Source organism: Salmo salar, chromosome ssa11, assembly GCF_905237065.1.
Source record: "Salmo salar chromosome ssa11, Ssal_v3.1, whole genome shotgun sequence".
Lineage (NCBI taxonomy): Eukaryota > Metazoa > Chordata > Actinopteri > Salmoniformes > Salmonidae > Salmo > Salmo salar.
The window spans coordinates 12,120,433-12,134,891 of record NC_059452.1 but is presented as its reverse complement, the minus strand read 5'-3'; the positions used below and the strand labels follow the sequence as shown (position 1 = coordinate 12,134,891).

Here is a 14,459-nt window from a genome sequence, read left to right as displayed (position 1 = left end):
ACATTTTAAGAATGTGAAATGTCAGAATAATAGTAGAGTGATTTATTTCAGCTTTTATTTATTTCATCACATTCCCAGTGGGTCAGAAGTTTACATACACTCAATTAGTATTTGGTAGCATTGCCTTTAAATTGTTTACATTTTGGCCCATTCCTCCTGACAGAGCTAGTGTTATGGAGTCAGGTTTGTAGGCCTCCTTGCTCGCACACACTTTTTCACTTCTGCCCACACGTTTTCTATAGGATTGAGGTCAGGGCTTTGTGATGGCCATTCCAATACCTTTACTTTGTTGTCCTTAAGCCATTTTGCCACAACTTTGGAAGTATGCTTGGGGTCATTGTCCATTTGGACGACCCATTTGCGACCAAGCTTTAACTTCCTGACTGATGTCTTGAGATGTTGCTTCAATATATCCACATAATTCTCCCGCCTCATGATGCCATCTATTTTGTGAAGTGCACCAGTCCCTCCTGAAAAGAAAAGTACGATCTTTGTCCCCATGTGCAGTTGCAAACCGTAGTCTGGCTTTTTTATGGCGGTTTTGGAGCAGCCATTCAGGTTATGCTAAGCAGCCATTCAGGTTATGTCGATATAGGACTCATTTTACTGTGGATATAGATACTTTTGTACCTGTTTCCTCCAGCATCTTCACAAGGTCCTTTGCTGTTGTTCTGGGATTGATTTGCACTTTTTGCACCAAAGTACCTTCATCTCTAGGAGACAGAATGCGTCTCCTTCCTGAGCGGTATGACGGCTGCGTGGTCCTATGGTGTTTATACTTGCGTCTATTGTTTGTACAGATGAACGTGGTACCTTCAGGCATTTGGAAATTTCTCCCAAGGATGAACCAGACTTGTGGAGGTCTACAATTTTTTTTCTGAGGTCTTGGCTGATTTCTTTTGATTTTCCCATGACGTCAAGCAAAGAGGCACTGAGTTTGAAGGTAGGCCTTGAAATACATCCACAGGTACACCTCCAATTGACTCAAATGATGTCAATTAGCATCAGAAGCTTCTAAAGCCACGACATAGTTTTCTGGAATTTTCCAAGCTGTTTAAAGGCACAATCAACTTAGTGTATGTAATTTCTGACCCACTGGAATTGTGATACAGTGAATTATAAATGAAATCTGTAAACAATTGTTGGAAAAATTACTCGTGTCTTGCACAAAGTAGATGTCCTAACCGACTTGCCAAAACTATAGTTTGTTAACAAGAAATTTGTGGAGTGGTTGAAAAACGAGTTTTAATGACTCCAACCTAAGTGTATGTAAACTTCCGACTTCAACTGTAGTTTCTAACTGAAATAAGACTGTTAACCCCTGTTTTTGCTTGTTTTGGATATGCATAATTTCTTTTCATAATTCCAGATTTGCATTTCTTATTTTTATTTCTGTTTTGTACAATAAATACTTTTGAGATCCATTTTGAGAGATGATTAAAAAATCAATTTTTTTGTCTGAAACTAAGGCCGCATTTACACAGACAGCCCAATACTGGTATTTTTATCTGTAAAAAGAGCTGATGTGATTGGTGAAAAGACCAATTAGTGGAAAAAAGATCAGAATTTGGCTGCCTGTGTAAACGCATAAATGGTCTCTGAAGATGAATCCAGAGATTCAGTTTCATGCAACATGAATTTAATTTAATGATTGTGCTTGGGGAAACTACTGAACCTAATGTTTAGCCATTTACCCAAACATCAGAAACTACAATGACACAGTTCAACAATAAACAGTCTACCATCTAATACAGGAGGACAATTCACTCTCCACCAGTCATTAAATAACTGCATGTCACACTTCCACCAAAGAGAACACCAGCTTTCCAGTACTGAGTGCTGAACTGTTGATAGATCTTAAACTTGGCTATCTTTTAAATTAATATTGGATTGACCCGCAGGACAAGGGTGCACAGTTTTTTCCTAGCCCAGCACTAATGGTTAGTGAGTTGCATTATTAGTGGCCTCAGGTGGATTCTAGGGTTAATTTAAGGTCAATTGACTGGTCAGGAGCACCTGGTGTCCTTAAGGTTATAAATCAGCGTTCAGGGGATGTGGCGGCAGAGAAAGAAGGCACACTGATGGAACCATGGCACCAAGAAGGATAAGGAAAGTCAGCAATCAGGCAGAAGGACACACAGATAGTCAAATTAGCAAGGAGATACGCCAAAAGCAAGGGTTGCTTTTTATTCAACAGTTTGAGAAAGAAGGTACTAATTTCATAGTAGGCCCATCCCCACTGTCTGTTTTCCATGTTCCTCAAATGAACTGAATTCACTATGTTCTCCCTTTACAGCACAGGACCGTATAAATGAGATGGAGGCTAAATTGGAGCAGACTCTTGCAACAGTAGATCGGGTTTTTAAAGTGGAATTGATGAAAATGCCACCTGCGCTTCAAAAAACATTGATAATAGATTTAATTAATGGTGTGATTTTCAATTATATTTTTAATATTAGTTTGAATAAATGAACGCATGTTGACTTTTTATTTCGGTTGTTTCCCCCTGTCCTTTCCTAGCGGATGACATTTCGGCAGGTGAAGTCACCATCGCCATAAAGGTAGGACTAAACATGGATTCAGACAGGCTGTAAATGGGTTAATGCTGCTTCCTTGTGGTTTACTGTAGAAATGTGAGCATCCAACTTTTTTTTATTTTTATTTTTTCCCCAGACCGAATCACCTGAGATTCACCAGCCTCTCACTAGGAAGCTTAGTAAAGGTAATGATTTATTTCCTCTAGTTAAAAAGGATATAAACTTGTCATTAATGATACAATTTTCTTATTTCTGTAGTCAAAGTGAGTGAAGGTGCATCGGCTCATAAAAGGAAGGCTACAACAGAATCATCAAAGGTAGCTATCAATTCAAAGGGCTTTATTGGCATGGGAAACATGTTTTACATTGCCAAAGCATGAAATGGATAATAAACAATTAAAAATACAGTAAACACTACTCAAGTTTCAAAGGAATACATTTAAAATATCATATCTATGTACAGTGTTATAATGATGTACAAAAGGGAAAATAAACATGGGTTGTGTTTACAATGGTGTGTTCTTCACTGGTTGCCCTTTTCGTGTGGCAACCGGTCACATCTTGCTGCTGGTATTTCACCCAATAGCTATGGGAGTTTATCAGAACTGGATTGGTTTGAGTTATTTGAGGGACTGTGTAATCAGAGGGAAATGTCTCTATGGTCATATGTCTGGCAGGAGGTTAGGAAGTGCAGCTCAGTTTCCAACTCGTGTTGTGGGCAGTGTGCACATAGGCAAACCTGGCTCTCAAGAGAAGATAGGCTATGGCAACCTCTCAATAGCAAGACTATGCTCACTGAGTTAAAGCTTTCTTTAAGTTTGGTTCAGTCACAGTGGCCTGGTATTCTACCACTGTGTACTCTGTTTAGGTCCAACTATCATTCCAGTTTGTGTTTTATTTGTCTGTCTTTCCAATGTGTCATGTAATTATTTTGTTTTCTCATGATTTGTGTAGCTGTCTTGGGACTCTGTGGGGTCTTGTGAACAAAGCCCCTGGACCAGCATGTTTAGGGGACTCTGTAGGTCAATCACTCTCTCGGTGATGGCTTTATGGAAGGTTTGTTACTTCCTTTAAGGTAGTTGTAGAATTTAATGGAGCTTTTCTGTATTTTTATAATTAGCGACTTAATTCTGCATGCATTATTTGGTGTTATGTTTGTACACCTGTTTTTTTGCAGAATTCTGCATGCGGAGTCTCAATTTGGTGTGCCGCATTTTGTGAATTCTTGGTTGGTGAGCGGATCCCAGACCTCACAGCCTTGATGGGAAACTGGTTCTAATATTCTTTCTGCCCGATGCTAATTGGGATGTTGAATTTTATGTTCGTTTGATGGTGTAGAAAGCCCTTCCTGCCTTGTCTCGGATCATTCAGTGTTGTGGAAGTTACCTGTGGTGCTGATGTTTAGGCAGAGCTAGGTATAGTTTAGCTCCGACTTCGTTTGCGTGTCATTAGGCCAATGTGTGAAAAGGGAACAGACTGGGCATTTCCACTTAGAAAATTGACTAAATTGTGTATTTTTGTTCTTCTGAAGGGTTCCAAGAAAGCCAGATCACTTGCCAATAGCTCAAGCACTGGAAGCCTACGGTAACTCTCCGTATATATTTATAATTCCTGGCGAGCAACTGGTGGTTGCTAGTTGTTCCAGTCCACCACTCAAACACCCGATTGAACTAATTCAGTAGTGTTAGCTGAAATGCCATCTTCTGGTTGATTCTGCTCATTTGTTCTTGCAGGTGTGCCACTACCACAAATACAAAAAGAACCAAAACTCGTCTTGCCAAAATCAGTGATCAGTCTCAACTGACTGGAACGAAACACAGGTTTGCCTTCACTTATCACAATCCCTTATGGGAAAAAAGATTGCAGTCAGTGTAGTATAACTGCAGTTATTCTGCAATGACTGGGTCCAAAATACCAGTTGCATTGACTGCAGTTTCAAAACTAACCTTTTGAAGGGATGTCTGAGTTTATCAAACAAATTCTGTCCTAAATTCTCCTTGTTTCAAGATCTGTTTTGCGGTCAGCCAGTGATGACTACCTGTGTTGCTCCCTGTCTGGATTGTCTCCACATGTAATGATCTCTACATCCCATGGAGAGGTAACTTTTCATATTGAGGTTGTTGGGTTTTAAGTTGGGTCAAGCAGTCTAAACCAGTCACATTTTCTCCCAAGACATTGTGTCTCTCGGATGATACTGTTGAAGATGTCGACATCGGGTTACTGGATGACATGGCTGTCCTCCAGATGCAGAAGTTGATGGTAAAATGTATTCTGTTCATTTTTCATCTTGGAATTAATAATTTATCCCCTGCAATTAATTCTCACTAATCTTTCTCAATTAGAAACTGATGGACTACCTTTTCAACAAAGTCAAAGAGAATCAGCCTCTGAGTGCGCAATGATACCAACACAGCTAACATTGATCCACTAATGCCACCTATGCATGTTTTACTTACAATAAATAAAGATTTGTATATTCATGTTTACTGGCTGGTGAGCAACATTTAACCCCGCGAAGTTGATGGTTGTGAGCATCCTATTGAATGTTTCGTATTGACAACGGCCAAACTTGAAAGTTGGGTATATGAACAAATAGTGGTCTTGCAAACAGTGCTTGACTTGGGCAAGAGCTCACCAGGGCTGAGTACTGGCACCTAAAATGTTCTGCTGGAGCTCCTGTTCCTCTTATAGAATATTAACTAAGGTATTGTAGCACTCCTGCACCAAATAAACAGTACCAGCACCTACCATTCTAAGTCTAGCACCGGTTAAAAATACAAACAGCCCAACTTAATGTGCCTGAATTTCTCACTTTATGAAAACATCTGCTGGGTGATAATGAATAACTGACCACTCCTTTTCTGACCCTAATGACAGGACAAATGCTTTCAACAATTTAAGACTGGCTGATCATACGCTGAAGCAGTCCCACTAACTACGACACTGAATGACATTTTGTGTACGCAGGGGAGAAATCTAATAGAAAACCAGACAGTTTTGGGTTACTAGAGAAACTAACTTGATTTGTTGGTGCTAGCTATATACAAGTCTATGTATAAATGCTGAACAAAAATTGGGGCGCATACAGTAGGTCATGTGTGGGCTAAGGTGTCCATGCACAGGGGGTTCTTGGACTTTGCTCTGAGGTGTACAGGTCCACATGTGTTAGTCCAAACCCCTGCCATAGCTTCACTACTTGTGGGTGTAATCTCCATTCCCCGGGGGGTGGGTTCTGTCTCGAAGTCTGTCACCTTGCCTGGGTAATGAATGGCTCGTAGGGAGGCCAGATGTGGTAGGGCCCATATCAAGAATTGTTGGGCCACCTGCAGGGACCGTACAGACTCGGTTCCCCCTTGATGGTTGACGTATTGTCTGATATCAGGCCATGTTTGAGAACCGGCAAAGTGATTCAGGACGAGGTAAACTCTGAAGTTCTAGCATGTTGATGTGCTCGTTCCTCCAACGGGGGCACGACTCTCCTCGAACAGACCTGTGTTGCCACACTGCTCCCCAGCCTGTTAGCAAAGCGTCGGTCGTCACTACCTCCCGCCCTTGCCGGAACTGATCTGAGATGGACACCTGTGGTCAGGTAGGCTCTCTACCTCCACGGCCGTAGAGTAGCACGTATTTTGACGTTTCTGTCCCGCTTGGGGTCTGAGCGGAGGTCATTGAACCACCCTTGTAGTGGCCTTGAAGACAGTAGGCCTAATGGTGGCACCGCGGAGGCCGCCACGAGCATGCCCGTCAGTTGTTGGAACGTTTGTACCTTCACCAGTGCATTCAACTAAAATTGTTGCAGAAGAATGCTGTCCACGCACAGGTGTTATACATGCCCTCATAGTGCAGGAGATCAGAGCCATGCCATTAAAGGTGACGCTTTGGTGTGAAGTTGCTGACACTGAACCGTGACGTGGTTCAGTGTCAGCGCTGTGCCCTCGAATTTTTAAACGTTTTAAATCCAGAACTGGACAGAAGCGTCTGTCTTTTTTTTCGGAACCAGGAAATAGGTTGAGTAAAAGCCATCTTTAACTCTTGTGATCGCTCCCTTCCCCAGGAGAGATGTATACTGGATGCCCAGTAGGTCAGGTGCTGCTGGGTAAATCGGCGGACGGCCATTCCGTTTCTGCCCCCATGCTGGTTTGTGGGGGACGGCTGCATCGCTGTCTGGGACTGGCGAGCACCTGTGTTAGGCTGGTGGTAGGATGCCTCCCTCTGCCACGACTGTGATGCCTGGTTTCTGGGCTGTGGGTTCCACAGTGGTGTAGCCTGACTCCAGCTGTTTTCTACGTTCGATGAGCCGCGGGGCCGAAGAGCAGTCCGGGGACCACTGGGAGCTTTCTCAGCGTCCGTCTAGAGTCATCGGGCTTGGGCGAGCCAGACCTGGCGACGAGTCACAAGGATGGACATCATTCTGCCTAGCTCGCTGGTCATAAAAGCAAACGCTGTTGCAGAGGTCCAGCTGGAGCATTATGTTCTGTGCTAGCATGAGCACTGAGGAGTTCCGAATGTGGGCCGCTGTGTCGTAGGCCCGTGACAGTAGCTCATCTGTGCCCCTGCACTGAGGTCTGTGTCAGCGGGCATCATCTTTCAGGGCTTCATCTAGGGAGAGCATTAGCTCTGCTATGCATTCATCCGCCTTAGGCATATGGTCCAGGTCATGTTTTATGTTGCTCATGGCGGATAGCGTCCTTGCCGCAGGTCGGCCCAGCATCTCTGAAGCTCCATGAGAAAAGCCGGTGAAGGTGGCACACAACGGTGTAGCTGCCGGGGCCTTACTAAAGAACGGGTTAGCTGCAGGGGCTGTGGCTTGATGGTCATCAAGCTAAGGCCTCACGCAAGACCATGCGTATTGAGGCAAAGCTTCCTTCGGACTCCGTGTGCTCAGAGCCTCAATGACTCCTCTGACCCATCTTTAGTGTTGGGACTGAATGGGTCCACAACACTGGTTGGCACCTCCTTCACCATGTTATCCTCCTGGTCACTAACATGCTTGATTGGATAGCAGGCCCAGTGTTCTCTCAGCTCAGAATGAAGATAAATATTTTATGCAAAACACTGATTCATCAAATTAACTAATAGCAACCTAAGACTAAACAGCTACCACATTACACAGTAAGGGTAGAGAGCTGCACAGCACCTGCATCATTTTAGATGAGCTGGAGCAGGAGGGTTAGTAGTATGTTAACATAGACTTATGTTAAACATGCACGAATGGCCATCGTTTGGTAAGCCAAGCTGACAGTGGCAGCTAGGTTGAGTTAGTAAACTGGCTAGCTAGCTTGTAGCATGCTAGTTATACCAATTGTATTTTATCGATGGCAATTTGAAAGCACGCAACGTGACAACTGCACATTTTAGTGGCCTTTTGTCAGAAGGTGCACCTGTGTAATCATGTTTAATCAGCTTCTTGATATGCCACACCTGGCAGGTGGATGGATTATCTTGACAAAGGAGAAACTCACTAACAGGGATGTAAACATGTGCAAATGGAAACATTCTGGGATCTTTTATTTCAGCTCATGAAAACACTTTACAGTCCACGTTTATTTTTGTTCAGTGTAGTTCAGGAAAGAGTAGAGCATACCTACCATAGATGACTCGTCTGACAGCATGGGCAATGCCATTGAGGGTACAACTCAGGAATCCCCACCCAGTTGACCATTAAAAAAATATATATAAATGGAGGAAGCATGGTGGAAGCCCTGATTGATGCTGCCCATGCTAAAATGGCCTTTTGGCCACTAGAGGCCTCTCATTCTCTATGATATCGCCTCAGTCCTTTGTTGTTGATGGGTAACTAAAATATAATTTCCTTCCGGATGAAATAATTTCCCAGACAAGGACAAGACAGAATCACAGACATCCAGTATTGCTGTTTGAGATTTGAAGAAAGTTTATTTAACAACTTAATAAACCTTGTTTCACAGAAGTTATGCTGCTTTTAAATAGTAATTTTTGCCCAGCGTCGCTCATTAGGTTGGATGTTTAATCGGTGCAGGAACCAATGCGGTCTTAACATGCACCAGGATTGAGGACAGAAACAGGTGTTTTCTATTTGTATCACCACTGTATAAGCGCAGCTGATATAAAGCTCACCGACAATCACTTTCATATTATACACAATCTCTTATGTTTGAATTTTTAATATATGGAAAAGAAAAGTAAAACCTACAAAAAGAAATCAAGTGGTAAAAATCAAGCACAGATACATACAAACCTAAAAATGTGATGTTTGTGTCCTGGGTCCTTTCAGGATCTTCCTCCCCTAACTCACACCTCACAGTCCAGAGGCTGAGGCCAAAACTGCATTTTATGGTTAGTTTAAATTAAATTGTAAATACTATGAAAAAATGCAAGTTACACACCAATCAAAGGAGAAATGACCCTTTTCCATCTTATCTGGTGTTGCCACAAGGAGAGCGAGGGATGCGGGATGGAAGATTGGACGGGTGCAACACATACATTCTCCCCTGTGCCAGATGCTACTGGTGGGCACACTGCACTCCAGGGCCGTGGTGGCCTCCCTCATCGTCTGAGCTGTCGTTGTAGGCCTCACGTCGTCCTCCAGACGAGCCCTGGCTGACGTCGTAGTCCTGCAGGTCCACCTCCTCTGCGTCCCCAGACACGATGGGAGCCTCAGCACGTGTTGGCAGCAAGTCCTCCAGCTCCTGGGGGTTGACAGAGGGGAGGGTCACAGAAAATTAGAACCATGTCTAGTTAGCAAAGCCCTCTATTCAGCATGCAGCTATCGTTACAAAGCCCTTGTTAAAAAATGTAATATCAGACACTTGTGGGGTACCTCAGCTCTTAAATAACAATATCATTAGTAATGGTATTTAAAAGCTGAAGTAGCAGATTTGTATAACATGGGCTGTTATTTTTATATAACAAAGCTCCATCAAACACTAAACATAACCAGTATGGTCTGGGTCAAAATCCTAATCGGTTAGGAATGACCAAATTGTGTCATTCAATCCCATAATAGAACGGGTACCGTAATGTTCAAGCTTGTGACAGAAATGGGCACGTCTTTTCATAGTCCATCATGACTTACATTGAGTTTATCAGGGCTGATCCAGTTGTTGTCTGGGAACTGCACATCAAATTTAATATACAGGTCCCCTTTTTCAAATGGATTACGGTACTGTGGCATCCCCTCCCCTCGAACAACTCTGACCGAGCCTGTAAAAGAAACATTGCTTTCACATACTGCACGGATTTATATTCACATGCTGTTGTATCATCTTCAACATGTAAAACCAGTACAGAGATCAAATTCTTACCTGGCTCAATGACTTTGCCAGCAGCGTACTTGACTACAATCTGTCTGCCGTCTAAGTGTTTCAACGTAAACTGGAATCCACAAAGTGCTTCGACAAGGCCAATCTTATGGGTCATGTGCAGGTCATGTGCCGCTCTTTTGTATGTCTGTTGGCATGAGAAAACAGGCAGAGTGGTTTTAGGCCAATTTAACATAACACCTGATAGAAATGTAACTAACTGATACTGCTGGCTGGTGGTACATAAATAATGAACATAAGACAGCGGGCGCACCCCCACCCCCCCGGAAGCTGTGCATATACATCCTGTCAGGTTACTGTACTGGTCTGTTTTCCACATGAGAGGCTGGTGCCATCAACATGTGTCTGTTCTCCCATCTTCAGAGGAGTGAGTGAGTCTGGAGGTGACACAATGGAGTGGAAATGCTAGGACTACAGAATTAGGAACAACATGCCACGCATGACTATAATTAATACCAAGTTATGCCAGACATGCAGGGGCTCAGCGGGTGTGAGGACAGTACTGGAAACATCGTGTTCTCATTGGCCTAGCAGCATCGTGCCGTCACTTCAATCTGCTCCCAAAGGATCCCAGTCAAGAGTGCTGGAGGATCCAACTCAGCCAGCTGGAGGCTTTTGTTCAACCAGCTACCGTTCAACATTCGCCACCTATACTATACTCCTCATAGACATGCGAGACATAATAGCTGAGTAATAACAAGTTTACACATCAATGTTGCAGCTTCACTAATATGTTTCCACATTGTAATATTGCCCTTCGTCAACATGAAACAGAGTCTTAAGGAGTGGGGACCATGGTGTCCAAAGCACAGCAGTTGATCTACCTCGTGCTCTTTCTCTTGCAGGACGAGGACAATGTCTCCTGGCTCGACCCCAGGCGCCTGGTCAGCTTCCCCGCCGAAGGTGATCTTCTGCCCATGCTTCATGCCTTTGTCGACATGCACCTCCAGGATTTTCACCTCCTTGCTAACCTTCTTGCCCTCGCACTTTTTACAGCGGTCTTTCTCGTTGATGACCTCACCTGTGGGTATAACAATAGAAATGTATGAGTCAGAGCCTTTTTTCTAACCACTAGGCGACCTGGGGCGGCAGGTTGCTGGATCGAATCCCCGAGCGGACAAGGGAAAAATAATATGTCTTTCTGCCCCTGAACAAGGCAGTTAACCCACTGTTCCCCAGTAAGCGGTCATTGTAAATAAGATCTTGTCCATAACCGAATTGCCCAGTTGAAAGGTTCTTTTATTTATTAAATATAAATAAAATCATGCGTATCTGGGTACTGCAAGTATATGGTTTCTAAACTGTACCGTTACTTACCTTCTCCATTACAATCAGTACAAACAGACTGCATCTGTTGGACCATCCCAGGAGCCAACTGTCTGATCATGATGCGCATACCACGCCCCCTGCAGGCCACACACTTCTGAACTGCGCCAGTCTTTCCACCCTGGCTGTTGAGAAGTTAACTTTTAGTCTAACACACCAACAAACCTACATGTATGATGCAATAATTGACAAGCAAAAACAGCAAGATCAACACTGCTTCATGTGGGCTAGAGAAGTAATTGAGGGGAAATTGTTGCAGATACAAGAGGATGAAAGTGGAAACACTTACCCATTACAAGTGCCACAAAGAACATTCTTGCTCAGCTGCAGTTTAGTTGTTTTTCCATTGTACAGGTCTTCCAGTGAAACTCTTAAAAACCAATGAGCATAATTGGAGATAGTAGCAAGGTCATAGAAACCACAGGCCACTTGAACAGTCAGACAATGAATCATAATATAAAAAATATTTGATTATCACTCAAGAGATCTGTGACACCACCAATCCATAGACTAAGCTTACTTGAGTGGGTGAACCATGTCCTCTCCTCTTCGTCTACCACCATTTCGGCTGCGCCCCTGTCCGCCCATGAAGCCAAAGAGTCCACCGCCGAAGATGTGTGAAAAGATGTCATCCATTCCCCCACCTCCTCCACCTCCTTCCCGCAGTCCCTGCTCCCCATAGCGATCATAAAGCTCCTTCTTCTCTGGATTTGTCAACACTTCATACGCAAAACTGATCTCCTTGAACTGTTTGAAGGAGACAGGTATACATTAAGTGTTATGACATTTACAGATATTTGTTTTGTATCTACTCATCAGTTTAAGGAACAATTGAACCCTTCCCTCACATTACACCACATCGTATCCCTCCCCCCCAAAAATGTACTTTAAGCCATTTCAATACCTTGTCGCCAGCATTTGGGTTTTTATCGGGGTGATATTCCTTTGCTAGCTTCCGGTATGACTGAAAGAAAAGGCAAGCACATGAATACAACATACAAGGCACTGGTTTCGATTATTTATGCTAGCTAACGTTAGCCAATGAGTTGTATAACCATGGCCCTTTCCACTTATTACGTAATCCCCGTAGTAGCCATCAATGAATTATTGACAGGAATCTGACGTTGCTTTTTACGTTAAGGTTAGTTTGCTGGCCTAAATTAGCTAGCTAGTAAATTGAACGTGAAAAAAACTGCGGAAGATAGCTAGCTAGCTACTATATGCACGTTGACGGGCTAGTTAGCTATTTTCTCACAATGACTAAAGTTAGCTACTGGCTAAACAGTTAATGTTTATCACAACTATTAACCACATTTTCACTAACAAAATCAACGCAAAATGTCCGACCTGGAGATTTGGCCACAAAATTCCATTACTGTGAATGAATCTGTAAACACGTGAGTTAACGTCGTAGGTTAGCCGGCTAAATGACGCAACTAGCCAACTAACTAGTTTGGTGGCACACACTACGTTAGCGAAGAGTTAGTTAACGTTAAAATATCAAAAAGTTACTATATCACCTTGATATAGTAACTTATCTATAGAAACCTGGTACGAGGCGACTCGGTTGCGTCTTTTATCTTATAAGCAGACAGACGCACGAGAGTTAGCTATCTATTAGCTAGTCATTGTCTTAGTTAGCAACCACCAGTCTGGAAAAACGTAAACAAAACTGCTAATCCAATGCTATCAAACGAGTTGATACAGTAAATGTTTAATATTTAAAGCATTGCGTATTATGCGGACTCTAAACTAAAAGACATAGTTACCAACCGCATGCTAACTTTTACAAAAAATATATACTCTTAGCCGGCGTTCGTTATACGAGATGCCCATCATCGAAACTGAAAACTAACGTAAGCGCAAAGTACAAACATCTAAAAGACTTTGCGCCAAAGAGAGGTAGTTAGCTAAAACAATAAGGCAGATAAATGGTAGTACAGGACACACATTTGACAAGTATCTGCTGATTGACGCTAACGTTTGTTGGCTAGAAACATGGCTAGCGAGCTAGTCAAACTAGCTAACGTAACCGTTTCTAGGCCAGACTAGCTTTTAGCCAGAATAACCTATTTCCTGTTTCTACGAACAATTCAAACTCCACAGCACCTAGATTAAATTTGACTCGATAAATTGAGAGATACAATCAACGTTACCTTTTTCAACTCATTTTCAGTGGCAGTGGGGGACACCCCTAGAATGTCATATAATTTAGTATCGACAACGTTCGCCATGATGAAGCTGGAGATGGACCTTATGCACGGGAAGCGAGAAGAGAAAGAAGAAGAGCCGGTCGAGAACGTCATACGTTGCGTCAACTTTAACCTTTCTCCTGGCGTTAAAAGAAAAGGGTGCATCTCAATTATAGAGTGACTTCGTTCTTTTCACCTCATCTATTTTATCCTCTCTATTATACATGTGCAATTGATTCGGGTATTTTACAAGGCAGCAGCTACTCTTCTTGGGGTCCAGCAACATTAAGGCAGTTTATACAATTTTTAAAACATTACAATACATTCACAGACTGTGCCCTCAGGCCCCTACTCCACCACGACCACATATATACAGTACAAAATCCATGTGTACGTGTATATAGTGCGTATGCTATTGTGTGTGTGTAAGCATGCGTTTATCTGTTTTTTTAAATCAGAATAGAGTTCCATGTAGTCATGGCTCCATTTAGTACTGTGCACCCTCTGGACTTGGGGACTGTGAAGAGACCTCTTGTGGCATGTCTCTAAGATGAAACTTTGACAAACTCACAACCACACACATACAAGCTCGCACATGCACTTATAGACACACAGTATTTGCACAGTCTGTATATTTATGTATGTACTTCAGGAGTCATTTGTCCTCTCTTGGTTGACACCGTCTACCATATCTTTACATCTAGGCCTACAGAATCATATCATTGGGTCTATGTTGGTAGGAATATGAACTGTGTATCGTATCCATGAGGTGTTGTAATGGCTGGAACAAAAGGACACTTGAGTTCACCTAACTTTCCCTGTGGCTCAGTTGGTAGAGCATGGTGTTTGCAACGCCAGCATGGTGTGTGCAACGCCAGGGTTGTGGGCTCGATTCCCACGGGGGGCCAGTACAATAAAAAATACATTTTAAAAATGCATGAAATGAAAATGAAATGTATGTATTCACTACTGTAAGTCGCTCTGGATAAGAGCGTCTGCTAAATGACTAAAATGTAAATGTAGATTACTATGGGTCTATTTCAATTTAGGCAGATTGAGAATTACCAGCACCAGAACACCCTCTGTTAACCTCTGAGACTATG

General features: G+C 42.9%; 2 protein-coding genes across 2 annotated transcripts; one reads left to right on the top strand and one right to left on the bottom strand.

Annotated features, from left to right (window-relative positions):
* Positions 1 to 1,908: 1,908 nt before the first annotated feature.
* On the top strand, positions 1,909 to 5,023 carry LOC106562035 (borealin-2). Its single transcript, XM_014126556.2, has 10 exons — positions 1,909 to 2,210; positions 2,297 to 2,428; positions 2,521 to 2,561; positions 2,674 to 2,722; positions 2,796 to 2,854; positions 4,069 to 4,121; positions 4,271 to 4,357; positions 4,545 to 4,635; positions 4,710 to 4,796; positions 4,880 to 5,023. The coding sequence occupies exons 1-10, from the start codon at positions 2,090 to 2,092 to the stop codon at positions 4,937 to 4,939; spliced, it is 780 nt and encodes a 259-aa protein (XP_013982031.1). The 5' UTR covers positions 1,909 to 2,089; the 3' UTR covers positions 4,940 to 5,023.
* Positions 5,024 to 8,406: 3,383 nt separating this feature from the next.
* LOC106561997 (dnaJ homolog subfamily A member 2) lies at positions 8,407 to 13,506 on the bottom strand. Its single transcript, XM_014126509.2, has 9 exons — positions 13,321 to 13,506; positions 12,069 to 12,128; positions 11,685 to 11,911; positions 11,454 to 11,534; positions 11,156 to 11,289; positions 10,663 to 10,859; positions 9,821 to 9,965; positions 9,592 to 9,719; positions 8,407 to 9,205 (listed from the first exon to the last, which is right to left on the bottom strand). The coding sequence occupies exons 1-9, from the start codon at positions 13,468 to 13,470 to the stop codon at positions 9,020 to 9,022; spliced, it is 1,308 nt and encodes a 435-aa protein (XP_013981984.2). The 5' UTR covers positions 13,471 to 13,506; the 3' UTR covers positions 8,407 to 9,019.
* Positions 13,507 to 14,459: the final 953 nt, after the last annotated feature.

Bases quoted from the DNA above. Each gene is read 5' to 3' on its own strand.
- LOC106562035 (XM_014126556.2), top strand. From the start codon at position 2,090: ATGGCACCAAGAAGGATAAGGAAAGTCAGCAATCAGGCAGAAGGACAC. The intron at 2,855-4,068 runs GTAGCTATCAAT...GTTCTTCTGAAG, and splicing joins CTACAACAGAATCATCAAAG to GGTTCCAAGAAAGCCAGATC. The intron at 4,797-4,879 runs GTAAAATGTATT...TTTCTCAATTAG, and splicing joins TCCAGATGCAGAAGTTGATG to AAACTGATGGACTACCTTTT.
- LOC106561997 (XM_014126509.2), bottom strand. From the start codon at position 13,470: ATGACGTTCTCGACCGGCTCTTCTTCTTTCTCTTCTCGCTTCCCGTGC. The intron at 9,966-10,662 runs GTAGATCAACTG...TCATGCCAACAG, and splicing joins TGCAAGAGAAAGAGCACGAG to ACATACAAAAGAGCGGCACA. The intron at 9,206-9,591 runs GTAAGTCATGAT...GTCAACCCCCAG, and splicing joins TCAGCCCTGATAAACTCAAT to GAGCTGGAGGACTTGCTGCC.